Source organism: Bombus fervidus, chromosome 19 (assembly GCF_041682495.2).
Source record: "Bombus fervidus isolate BK054 chromosome 19, iyBomFerv1, whole genome shotgun sequence".
NCBI lineage: Eukaryota > Metazoa > Arthropoda > Insecta > Hymenoptera > Apidae > Bombus > Bombus fervidus.
The window spans coordinates 1,227,189-1,251,903 of NC_091535.2; the positions used below are offsets into that span (position 1 = coordinate 1,227,189).

A 24,715-nucleotide genomic window follows, 5' to 3' on the forward strand; every position below is an offset into this window, starting at 1 on the left:
TCATTCTCCAACACGTTTCTTCGTCAAATCTGTATCCATAAACATTGAGAACGCTGCCTTTGATCTCGCGATTCAATGTGAAATTACATCAACCTACACGTGGTATTCGATACGGCGTTATTATATTATATCCTGTTAGTGAAAAGAAATAGCAAACGTTCCATGCTTCGGAATTAATTAAAACATTGCAGTACCCTGGTTCTTCTTTGTTAGTCTCTTCCCATCGACGTATATACAGATATAGTCCTCCGCCAGAATATCAAAGATACTCTTTTCTAACAAACCTTGCTTTCTGCGAGGCTGATTCTTTTACGGATAAGCTGGCGATGAATATCGATAAAAGTGACCGTGAAATCGCAATAGCCCAAGAAGCGGGATTCTTACGCTCGAGTACATTCAAATGGAACATGGTTGCTCGGATTTTTTCATTCGTCGACCTCTAAAGAGCATCCTGCAGTTCTATCGCATCCTCGTCCGATTCCACGGCTACTTACGACCCTTTTTCTTCCGACCGCTTCTCAAAGCTCGCTCTCAAAGGTCACTCGAGACGCAACTGGCATAACGAAATGCTCCCGCGTAAGAAGAAAACGTTACAGCTCTAACGGGGCAGCTTCTTCTTCCGCATACTCCGATTTTTAAGGTTCACATTTGCAACCGGTCACGTTGCGACCCTTCACAATGATTTACGATCTCGGTATCATCACGATAATACATCGCGTATTTTATCCACGATCCAACCGAGTTCCAAGTTCCCTATCTTCGTCTCAGACAACGGCAATATCAATTAACAGAGCCCCGAACGGAAGAGATTCGATACGAACGTTTGATCGTTCGATCGATACGATACGTCATTAGGAAAAGAATCGATCGCCCCTTTCATTTCCTCGGAATTCTCATTCCAGTCCCTCCCTATAGATACGCAAAGGTATTCTAATGCTTCTAATTTGTACGGCTTTAGACGAGTAGAATGGTATTTTATCATTTGCATCGAATTCTCATCGAGGCGATCGTTTCAACGACACGCTTGTTCCGTCGCGTATCGTCATAACGATAGACTAGGTTTATAAAGCGTGTATTATCACTTACCGAGTTGCCGTTCTCTACGTACGTATCCCGTTTCTCTTCTTCCCGAGAGACCTTTTTACGATCGCCTCGAAAGTCGCCGAAACAAGAAAGCGATCGATACGATTACATTCTTGTCCGTACTTATCTTGTTTTTTGCATGACGATTCGTGCGGACGAACTTCTGCGATCGAAGGCACAACCGATGCCATTGAATCGAGTATTTTCCTCCTTAATCGAGCCGGAAAACGGTGTCGCTTCGTTTCGAACGGACAAACAAAGTATCGAACGAACGAGTCACCCCAAGCAGAATCCCTTCGAACGTTTCTTCCGTTATTCGTGCAGATATATTCAGCAGGCGACGGTATTGAGAAGAATGTGCGAGAATCACGTTGTATCGTAATCGAAAATCCAGTGGTCGAGATAGAAATCGGTCGTCGGACGTAAACCAAAGAGGTCAACGAGATGAAGTCATCGGACGCTTAGCCAGAGATCGGCTGGAAGCCATGAATTTTTCGTTGCGGCTTCGTCGAGTAAAAACTTGAATCGCGAATAAAATCGCGGTGAAGAGGAACAGCACGATCGCAAAGCGTTCGCGAACGACATGTCCGAGGAAGAAACGGCAGAACGGGCCGATCGTAATAAAACGTTCGAGATAGACAGACCGATTCAGGGGAATCGTACGGGGGACCTGCCGGAATTCTTCAACGTCACTTCGCTCGATGTCAACGCGACGAACGAGATCGACTCATTCTACTTCTACGAGGTGAGCTAAAGAAAACACGGTTGCCCCTATAAATATATTCTTCTGTTGAAGGGAGAGGCTTTAAAACACAGAGACGGCTAATCGACTAAGAGGTCGTTGGTAGAGCTCTTGACGAAAGAGCGTCGATTTTAAACGCTATTTCTCCGTTCTCGGCCCGATTCCAGGGATTGTTACTTACCTATAACGGTACAGATATAATTAGTCGAAGCTGCGAATGATCCAGTGGCAAACAAACGCTAAACTGTGTTTGGAACGCGTTAAAAGCTTTAGCTTTCTATCGGCTAACTAAACCGAATAGATCTGCATGGACTGTGCGACTTAACTTTGATTCAAACATCTACTTGGCCCACCGTAGAACTATCATCGACGTTCCACTGTTGTCCCTCGAACCGATTACAAACACAGAGTTTCCCTGATTGTCTAAGTAGCAGATGTATCAGATCGTCGTACCACGTGCTAGATGAATACTCATTAATTAGCTGGAAATTAGTTAATCGAACAGTAATGTAACGTAATTAGATTTCAATCTTCTTGTTTCTTAGTACAAATTAATTCATTTGAACAAGAGATCTTTGATACTAAGTATGTATGTTTCTGCATTGCGATTAAATTAATGAAGCAGCGACTATGAAATTACAAAATGGAGAAAGGTAAATGAGACGGCGAATAAGAGAGAGGTTCCACTTAAATGTCACTTGCCACGCGAACTTGGATGGTAGAGAGGTTTCTTTGAAAACATGGTAATTCCATGAAAACCGTAGCAAAGATGTAACGAACAGCCTATTAGATTCATCGTATCGCTTCCCATGTCTCTCTTCGATCGTCTCGTATATATAACTTTTTCATCCATGATATTTCAATAGATATTCCGACGAAGATTCAAAATACATAGAAGAGTCGTTGCTGTTATTCGATCGTAAAGCGGAAACCTTTGAGATTCCACGTGTTTATCGTGGAATATGAATTTCTTTCGTCTGGATCTGAATTTTCATTCGAATACAAATCCATCGGTGATGCCGTTGTCAGTGAATGAACGATGGTCGTTTGCGGTTAAATTTCGAGCGAATAAAAGTAAAAGTTATTTATACGATTATGTTAAATATAGCTTAAAAAACAAATAGGCCACTGCGGGAGAAAGTGGACTGAAAGAGCCATAATAAATTTATTCCTTAATAACATTAACATTAAGTAACATTAATTTGTTCTAGGAAATCGTATTAATCGTATAAAATCATTCTTTTTTTTTTCTTTTCGAACGAAACCAATCTATTTTACATATTTTACTAAATTACTTAATTTATCGAGAATTGGAGTTTGTCCAGTTTTGCTTTCCGCTTGGATTCGATCAGGACCTAATCGCGGTTTATCCGAGAATCCGTGAAAATATAAGTGGTATCAGAGAAATGAATAGTGAGAGTATTTACGTTTTCGTAACAGTGCATTTACATGTCTCGAGGGACACTTGGACGCAACGTTCGGCAATTTCTCAAATGATGAAGTGACGTAATGTACCTCCCACTGTAACCGGGTCATTTGAAACGAAGGTAGTCGATTTCTACCTTTGCCCGTCAATTAGTGGAGCGGATGCAATTACACGCGAGTAAATTTGGAGGCGAAGATAAATGTTAAAAGAATGGAAAGCAGCTCGGTCACGGTTGCTAACTAAGAACTACGTATACTCTAACGCGGAAAAAGCTATTTCATATACGCGCGTGCATATATAAAGTTTTCCTTGAATCGTGGTTAACATAAAGAAAAATAAAAATCGTAAAATCGAGAGCAAAAGTAACTTTTCGCTGCAATGTCGAAACATTAATCTGGTTGATCGTTTCAACTTTTAAATGTCGAACTTTTAAATACCAAAAAGAAATTATTGATATACTATTCCTTTGCATATTATACATTTGCATTTCCATCGAGCTTCCTGTCATCGACAAATGGCCATTATGCCTGCGAGATTTAATTACCGCTTACGTCCGCGTTCACTTCGATAAACGTTGCCAATACTTTTTATTTCGCAAATCGACTAAATCGATTTTTATTCGGGACCGAAGTCGAACGGAGCCATTGTCTACTCGCAGAAAGATCGTATCGAAACGTTGTCGTATCGTACCAAGGTTCTTTTATTTATTATTCCGTCATCGAGTTTAAGAGTTGCTACGACAAAGTTTACGGGAAGTTTAGAGAATAACCGTGCAAGACGCGTATTTATGGTGCTCCTCGTAGGAACATAATGGAAAACTGTGATAACGTGGAATACGTGTTTTTCCTCTCATCCCGTGGTGTTTCTTTCGTTTCATCGCGATGTCTGACGACATAAATCTTCCTCCGAAGATGTTTCGTCGCCGAGGATAAAGAGGCGATATATCTCCGTGCCGCGAGCTGCAAATTTGCAACTGTACAAATATAAGCATACGATATATTCGTTACGTAAAAGCCGAACGCGCGTATTTCCAACTACAATTCCGACTAGAAACATTTTCACGGTATTTTTGGTAACTATTACAATAATTTCTTGAATGAAATTCTTGGTCGGGTCGAAATTTACGAACCGACGAAATGCTGCTGTCCGCCGATAATTGCGATTCCACTATTCGGAAGTCGTATTTCTCTAGGCTCTATTCCCGGCTAAATTTCGAAAGAGAATCGACGAATATTAAATTTCATGGAGCATCGTACGGCACGTAAGAGGGTTGTCAGTCGGCTAGCCAAAACACGACGAAACGTCGACGATCGAATTAAAACGGGCGCCTGTCCGATCTCTATGTTAATTAGTCAGCCCCGAACCTGCCTCCGACCTCTTGTCACCTGTTCTGTTTCTACTCGTTTCCTTGACACGTGTCTCACGCCCGCCCAAAAAATCACACGCGCGCCATTTACTCGCCGAACGAACGCCACTCGAACGATCTAATGATTTTCGTTCTACGCGTAAGGACATACGATGCGAAAGAAACGACCAACCCGGACGATTCTTATTGGCCCTCGTAAATCGCTACAACATGTTACAGGAGACGTGTGACACAGCGTGGGAGTACGTTCCACGGATCAACGCGAGCGAAATTAAGTAGATTGATCTATCGTTACCCGACAGATCTTTTTAAACACGTTCGCTGCCAGCGGACGAAAATTTTCGAAAGAAGAATCAACCTTCTGGTTTACAGCGTTTTTATCACGACATTACTTTTTGCCGAGTACCTCGTTGGTTTGATTAATCCTCGAAACGAGTTTCGTTTTCAACGTTTGTCAAACTTTCGTCTCTCTAAACGATAAAAAGGATACGTTCGAGGAAGCAGCAAAGCGAAATCGTCACGGCAAAGTACATATACTCGATATCAATCTCGTCTAAAGCTTTTTATATTTGCACGATCCTGGAAAAAAAGGAAAAAAGGAGGAAAATTTAACCGTTTATCTTTTGCGGAAGAGTCGATGAAAACAGAACTCGTATCCGACAAATTCCTCGTTTGCGAACAAAATCTTATCGGCTGTTTCGGCTGGAGAAAAGGGACGTGGCGCGTGTGTCTGGATCGTTAGTCCCTTGGGGCGCGTCGATCAATTTAAAGCGTCGGTATTCGGTGTCCGCGAGGTGATTTCCTGGCTGTTTGCAATCTCGTCCCGTCACCTACCCGCCGCTTCTTGCCTCCTTTCCGCGAACGTCCAGGGCTAACCGATCCGAGTCGCGCGACCGCTTTGTAAAAGCATGGCGACGAGTTGCCTCGTTTCGCACCACCGACTGCCCGTTGATTGCAGAAACCCCGCCACATGGGAACTCGCTTATTTTTACTAGGAATGCGCGTTCGCGGTAAAAGAGAGGACGAAAGAATGAAAGAAGGTTGGAGAAGGAACGAGGGAGGAAGGGGGTCATTGACGCGATGCTGGAAACGGACTGGCGATAAAATTAAGCTCTCAACGCGATTCCGCAAAAGACGTGGAAAATTCTTGATCCATCTATCGTTTTTAGTGAAACATCTTCCTATTGTTTCCTATTTGTCGTATCCTCGTCTTTTCTATGTGTATATGACTCGTAATTAAAACGAAGACGCTATCTGACGCGTTATCAAGTCGAGGATGGCTAATTCTCGTCGCTAGGAAAACGGGCGTTGAAAAACGACTCTTCGGTAAAGGAGGAAACAGAAGAGACGGAATTACATAGCGCGAGAGAACGGACGGACGTGGAATCGTGGAAACACAAAGTCAAATCCTTGAATCGTTCAACGTTGAGAAACGTTGCGTTGTCGAACCATTAATATAAGTTGGTTTGTTAAGTCAGCAGTTGTCGACCAGCGGTTTTTATTCAAATACTATCTTTGGGAACGAGATATATGAACAGCTCGGAGACTACGACAAAATTCCATTTATCTCAAGTCCATTTATTGAAATGGTAATCTTTGATAAACTTTTAATTAACTGGGTCTTTACCGAGTAAATTTACTAATTTGAATACGATGACCTCCTATTATGAAAATATAATTTAGTAAATTCCGAATTCTATGAACACCAGTTATATACAGAGCGTACGTACAAGTCGCAAATGTAGAATAAAATGTTTTTATACGACGCTCGGTTTCTGAAGAAATTGAGTTCGCAAATTCACGAGCGTATACTTTAGCTTGGTTAAATACCGACGAAATATGAGCATACGAGTTAACAGGCGGTTATTATACATGAAAAGATAAGTAAAAAATGCAAAATAAAATTTTTTCGTTTAAGGCTTCGTTTTCAAAAAGGTAAACTTTAAATGTGTTTAATTACGAACTGGTCTGCTATACGCGCACGATACGTTTTCAAATTTATTTTTCTCGAAAAGCATAAAGTTTCTTATGAAAGAAATTTATTCTACGTTTTTTTACTTATTTTCAAACGTAGCTTAACCCCCTGTCGATTATTTACTCTTGCTCGTGTCGAAATTAGCCAGGTTAAAGTATACTTGTCAAACCCTCAAAGTCGATCGTCTCGAAAACGAAGCTTCGGATGAAGAAATATCGTATGAATTGTTTTCACATTTCTTCGGGTAGAATCATCCCCTGCACGGTAGTATTACGACTACCGCACCACCCTGTATAGTTACAAACTGTTAACGACAGGTAGTTTATAAACTGTTTGCCCTCCATCAAATTCAACTAAAGGAAATTCCATTATTCGTATTGTACGTATTGTACGTATGTAGAACGATATTTCGAAGGATTTATTATTTTCTTCGAAATACCAAATAATCGAAATATCTTTTTTCTTTTTCTATAATTTCGCGCGAGTCGTTTATGTAAAAAGTCTTTACAACTGGGAATAATAGAATCGTATTATTTCGCTATCGAACCTACCTGCTCGGTTTGGTCTCTTTCCGCCTCTCACCATTAACTGGAATTTAAAGCTTGTTCCGAGTACGGACGCAATTACCGTAGCCCCCAATTTTTGCCAGTTGATTACGCACAAAACAACGAGTCTTTCGTAAAATACTGTTCCTTTCCTGAAATATTGTGCAAGACGAACAGCCCTTGCGCACGATTATGACCGAATTATATTACTACATCACAGTCATGAAAATCGTAGCAAGGAAATTTGTAAGAAAAGCGATATGCAGCGTAGCTGGAAGAGACTTACGAAACCGACGATTCGAAATTTCTTTTCTCGCAAATTATAAATCGTAGCTGTGATATTGGCCACGAAACAAAACTTTTTCGCCTTCCATTTTTTACGATCCGGCCGCCAATTTATTTCGCTGACCGTGAAATCAATCGTCCGACCAGACGCTTCAGTCTTACGATTCGCCGAAGCGCTGACTCTTCTGCGGTTAAGCGTACGACTTATACTCCAAAAAGTGGAATCTAGTCGATGATTTAACTCGATTCGACGTTTCATTTGCAATTAGTATGAACTTCGCCACCCGATGAAGGCAGACCGGAAGAGACGGAGTTAGTTACCGACCCAAATAATTCGCATTTTCACCAACTTTAGCAAATGCTCGACGAGTTACGAATCTTTACGTATTTTCGTACTTTTTTTAAATGTATTTTATGTACATTTTAAGACATCGATAAGAATGGAAACTTGGTGGCCGAGTCTGACCGTAAAGTCGAACCAGGGGACGTACCGTTCGGTCGACGATAAAATTACTAGGTAAACATTTACGAGTCATGAAAGTTATACGGGCACGATGATGTACATATTAGGACGAGAACTTTCTTAATTAAATGCAACTCCAACAGAACGTGGTAAATACATTGTTTCCCTAGTTGCATTGTTGGTCCACCAACAACGTACCGACATTTTCAGTAAACATCCTACGTTTGCGTTCAACAAATATTGTTCGTGGTTTTAGATAATAGCAACATGGGAAGATGTTTCTTTGACGGTGATTCACATTGTTGTAAAAATCTCGTAATGAAGCTGAATAACAGTTGTGTGCTTTTACGTACAAAAATATATAGAAGAATCAATTAGATTGAATATTCTAGGTTAATGAATTAGTAACGAACTGATATACTTTTATGGAAACTTGGAGCATTTAATAGATTCCAGGCTAAATCGTTGCGCGAACGATAAATCTACTGCTCGAAAAACATTATTCTACGTAACAAAGATGACTAATGGAAGATACGAAACGTCGTGCCATATAACGAAAATGAGAAGTGGAAGACAAAAAACAAAGTCGCTAAGGAGAAGAATATCGACGCGGTTGACATGTCGTGAAGAAGATAGGATTCCGCCGCTATCTATAAGAGAAGATTGCAAAAGTATCTAATAAAGCTGCGATGCATTATAACCATGGAAACACAGAGACCTAAAGTTGTTTTTACGGGTTTAGACCACGTCTGGATATTCTTGTGATCCCGAAGATAGAAGATCACGATGGAGTTGTTTACGATCGCTGGGAAAAAACTCGGAGGATCCCGGTGACGCTTAAGACGCAGGGGAAAAAAGAAGACACGGCTTTCATCTACGCCCTAAGCCGTATATCTTCTTTCGCGCTATCTATTCCTTATCAGCTAGTTCGATTATTTGATAGCGGAATCATTCGGTTAATTCGCCAAGGAATCGTTTCGACCACTTTTTATTTCTATTTTTGTCCAAGGTGGCTTCGAACATAGAATTTTATAAATAGATTGACAGGGTAAATGACGTATCGATCGTCCGCGATAAAAACGAGCGCTCGAATTTTACTATTATTTGTACGTGGCTACGTTGTCCTAGACAACGATGTAACGCTGTTCAAGGACCGACGTGAATCCGTAATTCGCGAATCGGTTATTATCTTTTTTACGGCGGTAATAGCCGTTCGCGGTCGAACTACCTTTCGTAGGAAACAAGCTCATTCGTTACCGTGACGGTTGACTAATAACGCGTGCACGAATTACCGATAACACGGACGTTTATCATTTATAAAAGCATATTTTCCTACTCGGCTGTCTACGGTGCACTCGCTACATGCGCGCATTATTTTTAATACGACGACTAGAAGTCTAATTTTATGTTCCTCGACGCTCGCCTTCGCATTCGTACTGAATTTAAATATCGTAAATATCGCGTTATGCGGCCGTTCTTCTTCCTACGTTTGATCTTTATCAAAGAAAAAAGAATTCGTTATATATCGTCGTGCGCAATAGACTTAAGCGAATTGGCATAATTCTCAAAAACGAGCAACGGAAGAAAAACAAATAGAAGATGCAGCTTTATTAACGCGCACTTTGCGCAACGCACGCACCGAGCTACTGTTTGTTTTTGTTTATTTTTAATTTATTCTAAACCGGCGAAAAACGCAGAAACTTAACGACACGTTGCCTTCTCTGCATTTCGCGCACGTACGTATATTCTATTGTTTGTTGCTTTATCGTTCGAGTAGATTGTGTTTTTCCTCTTAACAATTTAGTGAACTACACTAGCGTGATTTTACCACAAAAAGAAAAAAGTTTACACGGCGAATTGTGCCGAATCCATAGCAAGGGTAATTTATCGATATATATTCATTTTCGATCGATGCCACGGAAATTTATCATCGTACCATTTCGTCAAGCGTGATTATGCGTGATCACGTCGTTCGCTCCCTATTTCTTCTGTAGCATCAATATTCAGAGAAGTCGAGACCTATCATTTATGGATTGAAACGCGCGCGAGTAACATAAAACGAATGACACTACAGCTAAAATGGAGCACGAATTTCGAATAAACACTTGGACGATTGTTATGTATCGTTTTACAGTTTATTTTACAGTTTTGTCGTCTCGTATCGAATAGAGACGATTACAGTTTCATATACGATGACTCACGAAAATATCTAGAGATATAACAGAACATTTTTATGTATTTATCATTTATACGAAATTATTCATTCGCTCTGTAATAAGACACGATTATCGTGATTACATTGTTAAAATTTTCAACGAATCTGGATATTGTATATGGAAATATACAGAAGTTGCAACATGTTTAATGCAAGTATACTTGGAAAAATCACCAAAGAATCTGAACGTAATCAATTGTTCGTAATATCGGAAAATCACAATATTCGATGGAACCATCTTTAACGCAGACTATAAAAATCATTATTCGTGCCTATGAATTTTTTATTACGTGTATATTCGCGATAAATATCCCGTAAACTACATACAATCGTATCTCTCTACCTCAATTATAATAAATATAAATGTATACAATTTCAAATTCGTTTGAAATTCATATTTTATATTTCATATTTTACCAATATGATAATGATAGAGACATCTGTTACTACAGCGTTAATGAAATTTCATAAGGTTTCGTATAAAATATATAATATATTCGTGAAACGTTTGTACAAATATTTAAACATTATACTTTTGACTGTATAAACTATTCATCCCTGATTGCTATGGAGTTTCTTGGAAATATTTGAATTCTCCCTTGGAATCATATCCGATTTGCGTCGAACGTTGTTCGTTTCGCGATATCCAAAGATCAAACGGATCGAGGTAACGCGAATCGTAAGTCAAGGATAACGCGAGTTAATCTGGTCGCGATAAATGCTTCGGTTGAGCAGATGATGGCGATAAAATTAATTACACGGTCGCTCAGAGGACTTGGTGATTTTGCGGACGGAAATTAATGGTTTCTCGCTGGCCGCTAAACCACCCTGTAATCTACGTCTAAACTTACGAGTTCGGTAGCGGTCGTTGGACGAACGTGTCACAAATTCAATTGGCTCGTTATCGAATTACCAACGGTCCAATTTCGTTCGTGTTTTTCTTTGAGTCAAACGTCTTGCAGTTATCTCGGCTATACACGGGGTACAATTTTAAAACTCGAAGCTCTTGTATTAAAACCGTAAATCTGATTTTTAATCCATGTTTTAACAGCGCACACTTTCAGATTGCAAATTGATCCCGTACATTCTTTCTTTCTACATACATGTATTTACCTATATATGTATATATATATATAGGTATTAATTTTTTACGTGTATTTTATGGTGATATTTTACCTTTGGATTCGCTCTATTTACGAGTTGGATTCGCTTTGCTCCGCCCACGTGGATAATACAATTTCAAATTTTTTCAGTTCACCTTTAGAATCGTTATTAAAATGGTATCTCTGTTTTCAGAAATCTCCTATTGAATGCTGCTGGATTGCCGCTGTCAGAAGATAGCGGCAACCACGTGTTACTATTGATGTCTATCGATTTTAGCTGCGACTAAAGTACCTACATATTGTTGAATGCGTATCAGTGACGATTAATTGTTTCGTCGCGCGTGAAAAATTGTGCCACGATCATGAAACGGAATAATACATTTGTCCACAGTTTGAGCAAATAATTTTAGCGATAAATTTTAACGAGATTGTCTCTGAAAAGAAACGAATAATTTTCGTTTGCCGCTATTGTAAATTTATATAACAGAAAGAAACGAGAGTCTCAACGACAGATAATAATACGGTACGTGACAATTTTGTCCAAGATACCAAAATTTCAGCATGTTTACTAGACGAAAAAGAATCACGATGCGACGTTGGCCTTTCCTTGAATCTTCGACGAAAATAATAGTGTTTGCGTTGGTCAATCAATTTACTTTAGGAATTCTGTCATTTTTGCTTCGTGAAAGATCAGAATAAGCTGATCGTGTCAACGACATGGGCATTTCCAATGTTTTAGCGGATCGTTCTTCGAAAGTGCTACGCCATCGATGTCCGGTATTTCCGAAACTTGAAATTATCCGAAAAAAGTCACGCGAGTAACCGACAACGAAACTCCAGCTAATTCGTAGTTTAGTCTACCAAATGTAATAATCAAACTTCTTGTTTAAAATTTCAATTTAAACTCGGACGTTAATTTTAAGCGTTGTGGCACGTTCGAAACGGACGGATACGTTTAAATAGCAGATCGTCAGCCACGTTTTACCGGAATTGGACAGACATCGTGAACGAATCGTATCACAGACGTCGAATTCGACGAGAACGTACCGGAACAGTCATCGAATCGACGTGTTTTGAACGGTCGCATCGATGCAGGAAACTTCGACAACCGTGATGCTGTAACAAAAGCGCTATTAACCGACTGCCACTTCGACCAGTCATCGAGAGACACGTTACGTGACATCCACGTGTTATGTGGCTATGATTTACAAACGTTCGCTATTCTAAACTACTTGTTAATAATCGTCATAACTATAATGACGGTTCCATTTTTAGCCAGTGGATATCTCGTGCTCTCATCATTTCGAAATAATTACTAACGAATTGATAGAACACGTTTACACAGGATCTTTAAATTAATTGCATATGAAATATGATTTATGAATTCGAATGAATTAATACTGTCAAAAAGAAAAAAGAAAAGAAGACACAAATTTGCTTTAGATATGTTCATACGGTCTAAAATAATTATTCAAATGATCGGTTTTTTTTTATATTGATGATCGACATAAACTTGCAGGAACGGCACGATATACATAATATTGAGGCGAACACGCGTAAAATTTCGTTACAATCGAAAATTATTTTACGATATTATTATACGGTAAACAGCGTGGATCGAGCAACGTGTGATTTAATCGAAAATTCGCTGTATTAGTCGGAAGACCTTCAGATTTGACATTATTAAATTCCGTGCTACTTTGAAACTCATTAGCGTCCTTCGGGACAGAACGGACGAAGCCGGGTAACGTTCCCAGACTGTACACCGAATTTGCCCGAAACGGATCGTCGGTTCGCATTTACTAAAGTGTCGCGACGAACAGAGAATACGTAATACGCGGAACGACGCGTTTCCCGCACCCCGCCCGAGCAATCACTATAATTTTCAGCAAGCCGATCGATGCACGCGCCGTGTAATCTTAACGGCCGACTGATATATGACCGCTACTTTTCTGCAAGGACAGGCTGGAATTTTCAAGATTACAGCATTTCTTATCCTCGTACGTTCAACCCGTCGATGGAGGATTCACGGTTGTATCGCAATAACTTAGAGGCGGATTTCGCGAATCCATCCAACAGGTATAATTTATCCAATTTCCTTTTACATCAAAGTTTAGTCGATAAACGATGGTTAATGCGAGTATAAGGGATAATTAATACCTTTGTTAGATCAAAGTCACCTGTATAATCTGTGTACCGCTTTCGGATTAATTTAGAATTGATTCTAAGCGTAATTTAATTCTAAGTATAATTGTCGTGCTTGACAACAAGTAGAATTTGATTAAAACACGTTCAAACGTATACGAGCTATTCGTTAAGGTATGTACAGACTGGGATATAAACACTGGCAGCATTGTATTCCAACTGCCGTTAAGCTATATTTCAGCGATTTGTTTAAGTCGTCAAGAGATTGCACCTGACCGGTTAACTGTTTGATATTACGCAAAATGTATCTGATAATCGTACAGACTGGGATACATAAAATCGATCGAAAGCCAAAAACGCATCGACGTGGCTTTAATCATAGTAATCATAGAGCTAATGATCTCTGTGTTATTGATTTTAGTTGAATGAAAACTAATTTCATGCGATTTCATGTCGTAATATCGATACATTAAGTTTATCATTTGTTTCTCATTCGGTTTGGTAAACATTCATCGGGTAACCGAGGAAATAAAACATTCCATTTGCTTTTCGTTTATTGATTTTCGCGATTTATCTTTTATTAAATAAATACATATATAAATAATTATTATATTAATTATATACATACATGTTTTAAACAAGCGAATCTCCAGTTTTATTCATTTATTTACGAATCGAATCAGATTTATTTATCAATTGAATGAATCAGTCAGAAATTACGTCTGATACGTAAACTTGAAACATTAAATAAACACACCAAGCTGGCTCGAAAATCTCCAGTATCGACACACCGTAACGTAATTTTTAAACGAACTGAAGGTAGAATAATCCGACCGCGCGAGAATTGCTGCTACTTTTCGTTATTTCCGAGTATATTAAATTAAAAATCTCTTCAAAGTAGATTTTTGACATTCTAAAAAAATTTCTAAAGTCGCGTCGTTCTTCTAATTGCGAATCTACCATTAAAACGTTTCCATAACTTTCTCCATTATCTAAGAACCATCATCGTCGTTCCCACCATCGTCTCCTCTTTCTTTTCGATTCTAAAATTACATATTACATACGCGACGACGAGACCAGCAGCTAAGACAGGTCAATCCATATCTCAAACAAAATTGGCGTGAATGCGCGACTTGTATCTCAATATGGATGCATCTCGAACGATCGATTTCTAGCTATCCAATGATTAGATCTGTACAGGCAACAGACCGTCGGAATGTAATGTTGTCGGTGATTATATCCCAGTCTGTACAGAACTTTAAAGCTTGTCTTCCAACGTAATTAAGACTTTTGGTGGAAATATGTGCGTTGACACTGTAAGTTTTATTAAATCGATATTCCAGCAGGTCACAAATCCTGTGAAATTTCTTTGAGGGAATATTACATCCCGAACAGAGGCGGAAGTTGTCTTCCGGTGGAAGGTGATCCGCTTCAGGGGTATCGCGCGTTTTACCCCGTTCCGAGTACAAACACAAAATTTAATCTTCTCTTTATTGTGTTCGTCTTCTCGGTCCCGCTTCTTGTTTTACACTTCATCGTGTTTCGATATCTTTTAGTATAAACATTTGTTCGTACGTATTAATAAAGGATGAAATAGCAAGTGGATGCCAGAATATAAACATCGTTTATTTTGAACATTCCACGCAACGTTCAATAGCGAATGTTAAATGTCTCTGAAAAGCATTATCGTTTATCTTATTTCTCGTTAAAACACGATATTAATATTATTCGAAGCTTCGCGCAGTGAGCATTTCTATTGTGTGCTTTTGTAACAGATGAGATATCGTTAAAGCGAAAACATTGATATTATATGGACTTGGTGGCAAAATAAGCTTTATGCAACGCTTCTTTCGTAAATATTCTTTCGTGTTTCTTTCCCGTTTATTTTGTTATTCCATTATACGCCGAGTAGTACGTCTACTATTTCTACGAACTAAAAGCAAATCATCGCGTTAAAAAAGACTGCGTTCATTTGTCCGTGTCAGGCGCAGATTATTCCTCTCTATTCGAGAAAATAACGGTCGTTCGATGACAAAGTCGTCGAAAGAGATTCTCGCCTATAATAAAGACCCATAGTCGGAAATTACATTTTAAGAGTTTAGCTTCGATTATAGTCGAGACTTTATAATGAAATGAAATTAGAATAAGTTTAATAGACTAGACGAGAGTTAAAATTTGATCTTTCCTTCGCCATACCTTTTATGCGTAAATATCGGACGAAGAATTTCTCTAACGATTTCGATTATGAGAAGAGGATAACTTTAAATTACAACTTATAATTAGCTGGATCCTAGAACCTTGATAATAGCACATTATCGAACATGGTTCGAGTTCTTGGAATTCGACTATAGTAAAATTCATAGACACCTGCACATACGTGACCAGAAGAAATCCAGAGGAATCCCGTTTGCGATTTATCGCTCCCACAGGGATCGTACGACATCGATTCGCGCTACTCTTGATCCTTTTCTGATTTCAGCTTGGTTTGCTGCAACACATTCGAGATCGCACTTTGCTTTCTCGCTGAATTCAATTATATCGTAAGTCGATTGTCGCTATTATTCGAAGAACATGCTAGTTTCTTCGTTAACGTCTTCGAAAGAAGCGACCGTATCTGTCGATAACTGTTCACGATTGTTTTCCTACTTTCTGCTTGAATATTTTCGATAATTGTAATTACTCAATTCGATTTATTCATTTCAAATACATATGATTAACGACGCAGGTTCAATAATGCTCAAGCGCGATTGTAAATATAATGGCTACAAAAATCACTCGCACAAACCTTTATTTTTCGATAAAGTGTCTTTCGTCAGATTCTTTATAGCATAATGCAAAACTCTTTGCGCTTCGTAGTCGGGGCTTCGGACAAAATCAACGAAATTCCTCCGGCTTTTACCTTCCGTTCCGTTAAATCACTGATCGATCGTCACTAGCGTTGTTATAAATCGTTGGCGACACCCGCCGCGCCAAGAATACATCCGAGAAAACGCGAAGGAAAAAGTGGTCCGCTTCGACCTGGGAGCTAAGTAGGGTCGTATTTCTTCGCCACATCTTGGCAAACCCTTTTCGTTAGGAAAGTGCCTACCAGCCCTCGAAGCTGTATCACGCTCGTTTCTCCAGCTTTTTGTCCGCCAGTTTCGCTCGATTCGTGACTAAAACCGAGACACCAGGGGCTGTCCGTGCCGGAAAAATTTCCCCGATCTCGATGTATACATCCCTAGACAGATATCTTAAAATACGACGTCCCCTCCTGCCTTGTCGTAGCAGAAACTTCTTTATTTACTTGTTTATCCACGAAGCCTGGACCTTCGACGTGACATTGCACCCCCTCTTCTCGGACAGCCATTGATTTTGGATTAATCACACTCGACCGGAACCTATATTCATAAGTGTCCTCATGGATCTTTCTTGTTACCGAAGTTAGTTGTCTCCGAGTTTCGGATAATCGATAAGGAATCAACTGTGTTATATCGTATTCGAGACGATCGAGGGATCTCTTATTCGACGAGCTCGCTGTCCTGCCAGCCAATTTCTGCTTTTTGAATATTTATATCTGCCAAAATATAACGATTTTAACGATTCGATAGTTTATGAAGCGATAAAGTCAACCGTGTTATCGTTTTCTTATTACCCCGGATTATATTTTTTTTATGAAGGTAGTTCTTATATGGAACAGTGAATGGTCGATTCTCCGCGACGCCGACGCGTCGCGTCGCCTTCGATTTGCATATATACCTCCCTGTGTTCGACAGAAGTTTCTTTACAACTTTGCGTAGAGCGTTGCATAGTTAATATCGTACATTACACCATTGTAACGAAGACAAACGACGCGTCTGATTTATCAAATTTGACGGTGATCTTTGAATTGTTTTCTAAATTCAGATTTCTGAATATCGCCACGAGATTCATAAAAGAACTATCGATGAATTTTATCCACCTCGTTAAAGACTATAGCTTCAAATTCTTGATGATCGCGCGTCGTTTTAAAAGAAATCCTACGAAATAAATTCCTCTTATCCTGGTCGGCATGCTGTCCTGATTGCGTTCGAATCATCGTGAAAAAGCTATCTTGTTCGATTGAGGACAGAATATTGCCGGAACGAACAGGGTCTCCAGGAATACGGAATAACTGAAGCGAACCCACAATCTGATTACTGATTTTATATAATGACACGCGTTCGATTGTATTTTCTACACGAAGAGAATTTTTTTACGAATGCAAATTTCCTAGTATCTGGTATCAGGCAGATTTCTAATAAACCTGAATTTTTGATGAGATGAACATTTACTTTATGGGGGACAAAAAAAAAAAAAAAAATACATAAAATTTTTGTTTTCGTTAAAACGAGATGTATTAAAAGTTTCTAGGTTTAATTCGAAAATATCAGGAGAGAAATATCAACATTCGAATAGAGTTTTAATTATTTCCTTTAAATTAATTGAAATTGAAATAATTAAAACTTTGTTCAGAAGATCCATCTAAATTATCGTATATACAAATTATTGAGAATTCAAAACAGGATTTGTTGATAATGAAATATTCTCATCGCGTTCATCATTATCCAAACATTTTGTAATTATGTTTGCGTCTATGCAATGTATATTATGTAATCACGAGCACACGTACATAACTCCGAATTCCGGAAGTTGGAAAGTTTAGTGATCGACGAGGAAATAACATACTTTGCGTGCGAGATCACCTCATAATCTCTTTAATAACTCTTTGAAGTTTCGTTATTTACCTGTAAACATCCAAAAGTTTTTATCTTTGTAAAACATCAGACGTCGGTAGTTTCTTCTCGCATCTAAATTCCTAGCCTGAAAAATATGCGAGAAAATACCATCTTACGAGTATAGGGAAACATCTGTCTACCTTTGAGGGGTGTTTTCACCCTGAAGAACCGAACTGTGGCAAACAAGAATTGTCCGGTACTTCTCTTGGGGTTTCTTCTAAACCATAAGCAGTGTTTTAAAAAATACGGAACTTTCCTGGTTACTGTAGTTCTCCCGTAAGATCACGAGACTAGACAATGTAACGAGATAGTCGGTTTTCCTTTTCGAATAATTTATCAATAAAATTATTATATAAAATTAATAATAAATTTCATGAAATGTCTCGAACGTTGGGTACGAATGATACGATTTGAATGGAGATGCACTTGCCACGAAATTTCCAATCGTTTCGATTAATTAACTTCCATCGCAAATTCGCGGTCACGTTTCGTTTTCATTTTAATAACAAAATACATTTCCGTCACTCGATTCTAGTATACGTATCTCGTGATACGACCGAACCGAAAGAGATCGAACGATCGTTGAAAACAGAGCACGATGAAAGCACGGATTAGATGGCAGTTCCTTTGCCATTTCCGAAATGGTGCACACAGCTTGTGATTGCGAGGTCTATAGTAACCCAAACCACATGTTACGTTCTATTTAGAAAAATGAATTTCGAGCTCGCACGTGTCGTTGTTAGCACGACTAGTTTAAACGAAGACGAAAGAAATATTTTGTTTTTCTGCAATAGTGAATGGATGTGAAGTGGTTTTGAAAAAGCAGAAGGCATTCTTTCTTCGAAACTCGATCCTGTTACGTTTCCTCGTATCCCCAAAGAGTTTGCAACTGCTGTAGCCTACAAAAGTTTCCAGACAACCATCTTTCTAGCCGAGCCTTAATGGGGAAGCAAGTCAGGGTGCGTGGCGAAAGCGTATTTCATAAAGTGTACACATCGCCTCGATATGGGCACACGAAACAACAAAAACGTTCGTATAAAGTTTCACACGATTGAGCTCGAATTACGATTACTTTTACAATTAAAGTGTTACGAGTTATTTATTACAATAATTATTATTTATTATTATTTATTATCATTTATTCAACTGGCGATTTACACGATTTCAGATCGGAAATACATACGCGCACCATACGCTTGGAGCTGCAAAAAATTTATTTCAATTTAATCGTTCGCATCTCACGAACTTTACCAAATTTCACGGCAAAGTGCGAAATTCCTAGTAATTTCCATTGTGAGAGAAAATGTTGATCGAAAAAGTGTCCGTGATGCACTGTAATTAGCTTGATGGTTAATTAACGTAGCTTGCACGGAACTCTTTAATTTTTCTGCCCGACGACAAGTCCAAGTGAAATGAAAATGAACTTTTACGAATAATCTGAACCGGAGAGACGTGTACGCGGTTACGCAAAAGAAAAGTCTTTCGTTTCTGTGAACGTTGATTTTACTGTACCGCGCCGGGGAGTATGGCGGCACGCGAAAAAACTTTTTAAATCTTTACGACTCGAGGGAGAAACGGCGGCGGCCAAATGAGATCAGAGAGATTTCTTGTTGCCATTCTCGATCGTTAGAAGCGCGATTTTTAAAGAGCAACCGAGCGGCTCTCCGCTGAGCAAAAACCGCTTGCCGCAATTTACGATTTACGATTGGAGGAAGGAACGTACGTGAGAAAAAAAGATTGCGTGAACGAAAATGAAAATCGCACGGAAAGTAGAATGAAAATGAAAGAAAGTACGTAAATTATAGAGGAACGATTAGGAAGCCTTCTTTTCCATTAACTTGATTAAAATTCGTTGTCGCTCCGATTAATAGGAACGGAGAAAAGTCAGTACCAAAGGGATGTATTTGACACAAAGCATAACGCTGGTGTATTTTATGGGGCCATGTTTTACAAAAAAAGATCCATGACAGCAATGGAGTTATCGTCTCTCGACTGACTGAACTTCGCAGTTTTATCGCGCTTAAAGGAGAGCGACCCACGCTCAAACACTGCCATCGCGGAAATGGTAATCAAGTGTAGCTGTGATCGATTACAATTTGCAATTGGAAATTAAACGAAATAGAACTTTAATTAGAATTGGAGAATTTCAACCATCGGAACGGTAATACTGTCACACAGAAAAGTATTTAGTTCGTACATAATACGTTGCAGTATACTTTTCCTATGACAAACATGCTTTTGATATAACAAAAAATTATATCGTATAAAGCATAAAAATAGAAAGACACAATAAAAAAAAAAAGTGGCTTCTTAAATAAGAACTTGCGAAATTACTCGTACTTTATTCGTTCGACGAGAAAATTTTATATTTTCGTATTTTCAATTCAATATTCATAGATTTTCAGCATGTCCGACTTAATATCTGGTCACGTGAAAATCTTACTGAATAATATAAACGCTTAAATCTTGAAATTTCCTGCTAAACGAAATACTGCCGTTCTTTGAACTCCGCTCGTGTCTCTTATCGTGTGTACTTTATTTTAAATAGTTTTAAAATACAACCACCAAAGTAACAAAGTAAGCGGTTGCATAAATTGCTAAACAAGGATGAAAAATACTTACTTGCAAGGGTCTATCGCGATTATGCCTGTAACGAAGCAATTCAGAGGCTCGCGTTGGAAAATGGTCGGGAAGGGAACGACGAGAATTTCCTCCCACGTGAACAGAGGTCAACGACTGACTTTTCGTTTCAATTTCTCTGGATGAACAAGAGAGCTAGGGGGCATTGTCGTTTCATCAGATTTTTCGAGGGTAACGAGTGCGTTACACGGCTGGGATACTTTATTCGCCTTACTCGACGGATAGTTGACGGAAGTTAAACAACAAACTTTTCATCACGCTTCCACCGAATATCTGTTCCACCCTAGGTTTACCCTTTTGTTTTCACGGAACTTTCATTTCCAAACGACCAAAACTCACTCTCGAAAGTGTCTTATTACGATCAGTTACACCGTGAAATGTCCAAAATCGAATAAAATAATCCGTTCATCGCGTCCGTTTACTCGTTTTGATTTTTACCGATATCGACGTAGCATTGCTTTATTCTGTGCAGGTTACTGTTTGCGTTTAAATATTTGACCGTCTTGTCTGCAATAGTAAAATTTCATATAAAGAAAAAAGAACAATAATGTCACGCTCAACACGTATCAAAGAATATTTATGAAACTCCCTGCCTTATGAGTCTTTCAATTTTATGCTGTAAAAATGTAAAAATGCAATTGAAAATTTTAAATTTTTATTTCAAATAGAACGTAATTCGCAATCAACGTCACGAGGGTAGCTCGATATTATTAGAACACGAGGTGTTAATAAGACAAACGAGGCCGTCGTATAAAGTGAGACTAATGTTCGCATATTTCTCTTTTTCGCTTTAGCAACGAGAGGGACAGTTCGAATAAGACCTATACGTATTGCGATACTAGATGCGAATCGAATTTACCTCTTCGTGGCATTTCTCGACCTCTCGTCATATAAATCTCACGCACATCGAGGGAGCTTCCCGACAAATGTCTCGCAAAAGCCGAAGAACATTTCTTCCTAAATAGTATCACCAAGGGAGAAACGAAGTAAATTTCCACGTCTGCAGCGATCGCAATAAAATCTTACTGAAATACCCGCAGAAAGGAGGAGCAAGAACAAGACCTGTGACAATCGATATATCTACTTCATCCTGGATTAGCTTTATAGAAGAAGACGTTCCGTGGAAGAAAGGTATAACGGAGCTGAGAAATAGAGAGGAAAAGACACGTCCGATTGATAAATCACATTTTAATATATTTCGCGAGATTTCTGGCGTCGTTTGGTACACCTGCTTTCCACTCTGTTACATAATTTCCTTCTTAATGCAATCACGAAGAATTTATAATATCCAATGGAAATCGATTGGAAATTCCAGCGTTATTAAATATTCGATAATTTCCAGGTCTCTAGGTGAATACCACGGTTCTAAAATTTAAGATCGAACATCTCGATAAGCGAAATTTGCAATTGCAATTTCAAGCATGAAAAAGAAACAGTACAGAAAGATGGAATTTAAAGGAAATTGAAGTTTAGGAAGCTGTTCCAATTTTTTTTTCGCTTTCGACTTTTTATCGATAAATGTGAATTCAATGTGCAGAATCAGAATTTAGATTGCTCTCCGAATTGACATACGCTGAACCCCTTTTCCATTAAAGTGAGTCGATATCCTAATTGACGAGAATTACAAATGAGTACGTAGGACAGCCTGTTGTTACCAATAATATAATGTACGTAATATCACCCAACATATTATAATCTAACATTGATGTGTCTTTAGAGTACCGCTGTAATTACACGTCATTCCCATTCTTCAAATTTTGCCATTTTTTCGCTATAACAACAAGGCAACCTCGAAAATATTCTTTTAAATTCCGCTTTTCGTATAATATCAGAAACACGAGCCTGTAGTTATTTTAAATAGCGTATTTGTTTATTGTGCACCTCCTTAAAATAATAATTAATTTCGCACCAGCTCGGTGGCTGTAGATATTTTTGCCACCGTGTTCGTAAAGTTTGATTTCCGGACAAGATAGCATAAATTTTGGTTGACGTTATCGATTTCTCGATAATTTTCATTTCGACGCGTACGTGTTCACGCTGATAATAGCCTAAGAATAAATCCGAAATCAATTCGTAATTGATTCGTAGTAAAATATCGTCCCATTGAATATTGAGGTTTATTGATATAATAGACTTGTACTAAATATTTTTCTAATTTCTACGCATAGTTTCAGATTCGTTTTAAACGATATAATCGCGGTAGTCGAGACTCGTAATTATGTTAATAATATTTCAAAATGTCTTGTATAACACGCAGAATATATGTCGTCCAAATATGTTCAAATGGTTTCATGATCTTGTATAGTCACGCATGAAGAGATTCGAACATAGATTCGATCCTGTCAACTGCCTGTCTTATCGTGTCTCTGTTATTGAAAAGAGCGAGAGAGCGCGCAGAGAGCTGGAGGCACACGCGCGATCTGGAAGCATAAATTTAATGCTGTGTCGGGGGAAAAAAAGGAAGGCGAGAGTGGCAGTTACGCAGACCTCGGTTTTCGTCGATTCGGCGATATTTTCTCGCCAATGGGAAGAAGGTAATTTGCTGTTCGGGAAGAAATACCCGGACCAGAGTGCCCTCCGGCCGGAACGTGTAATCCTCGGATTTGAAACCTACTCGGTGAACTTCCCTCCAACGAATCTGCTCCGAAAAATTCGCTAAACTGGATTCGTGGAAATCTTATTCGCCTCGCGAATCGAATCACTTTAAGCTTCATCCTCGCCGAAAATATACGCCGGCTGCGAATATGTATCAATTTCATTTACGTATAAAAGCTACTGTCTAGCTTTTTAACCGAAGATCGCAAAATTATACCGTGTCCTCGATAAGTATTTTTCATGGTCTGATTTTAATCCCGCGACTACGTTAAACCGAAACAACTATAAATTACCCGAAGCAATATGAAGCTGTCCTGTCGACGAATAGTTGATCTGGAATCCATAGGAAGCTGTTATATGCCAGGTAAAGAGCAAACGAAGTCTAACGTATCCAGGTGAGACACCATGTGAAAGGCGTGGATAACGTAGCACGGGCCGCTTTTCTTAGCCTATTGGCTCACGTATAAAACACCGCCATTCCGGTGCAATCTCGTCTTCCAACTTTTCTCGATATTATCCCTAACTAATTTCTAGCCGATAGAATGCCACAAATTCTTGCTTCAAGAATACCATCTCAAATTCCGCTGATTCGATCAAAGCCTGTGAACAGAACCGTTCGCAAGACCGCGGTAGATGAAAAACGCAGGAGGTAAGGAAGTTAAATTAGTTCGCGACAATAACGTGGAATCCACGCATTCATCGTTATTACAGTGGAATAGACCCGCGCGGTAGGAATCGAATATATTTTAATTTCGCTAACGAATCGCGATACACGGCGGCTGGAGAAGTCGATTGTTCGATGCGTCGACGTATTAATTTATTTTGGTAATTGGTATAATAGTACCATTATTCGCAGCATTAAAACCTAATTCTGCTCTAGCATTGTTACATTACGTTAGTCGAATAAATTATCTCAGGATTTGATGATCCTACACAGATCGGATTCTGCAGTCATGCGATAAATTGCAACGCGTGGTGCGATTCCGGGTCTGTCCACTAAAATCAGGTTTGACGTAGGGTAACGAACAACGTGAGTGAACTAATTGAAATAGCAGCGAGTTTCTACTCGACGCGACACCCACGGTCCTTTTATTCTCAAGGATAAAGAACAGCGACGAGTATTTCTATTCTAATCGAAGAAGAGAAAGGTACAGGGAAGAACGACGCGAACTTCTTTGTTCCGTAGTTTTTCTGGCCTTGGCAAACGCACGCGGCTTTATCAGAGAAACGAAAGTTTGCTAGGTTGATTAAACGTCTTTCGTACAGACACGTGCAACGAACGCGCCTCGAATTTCAATTGAAGCTGATTTACGATTCATGACCGAAACAGAGCGGATAGGATCAGCTAAATAACGGCATCCTGTTAATCGGCCTCGCGCTGACCAACCTACACATA

The 24,715-nt window shown here is 39.0% G+C and overlaps 2 protein-coding genes across 7 annotated transcripts in view; one reads left to right on the forward strand and one right to left on the reverse strand.

The window, feature by feature from the left end:
- The window catches only part of Cdi (serine/threonine kinase), an 80,169-nt gene that overhangs the window by 43,905 nt on the left and 11,549 nt on the right, over positions 1–24,715 (reverse strand). The gene's annotated exons all lie outside the window — the stretch shown is intronic.
- Positions 1–24,715, forward strand: part of Ccap-r (Crustacean cardioactive peptide receptor) — a 40,454-nt gene that overhangs the window by 2,715 nt on the left and 13,024 nt on the right. For 4 of the 6 annotated variants that reach the window (XM_072021412.1, XM_072021413.1, XM_072021408.1 and 1 more), the window contains exon 2: positions 1,418–1,828. In XM_072021412.1, coding sequence (XP_071877513.1) covers positions 1,667–1,828 — 162 coding nt within the window. In that variant the 5' untranslated portion in view covers positions 1,418–1,666. Of the gene's footprint in view, positions 1–1,407; positions 1,829–24,715 lie in introns of all 6 variants that reach the window. The other 2 variants (XM_072021410.1, XM_072021409.1) reach the window with 2 other exon arrangements.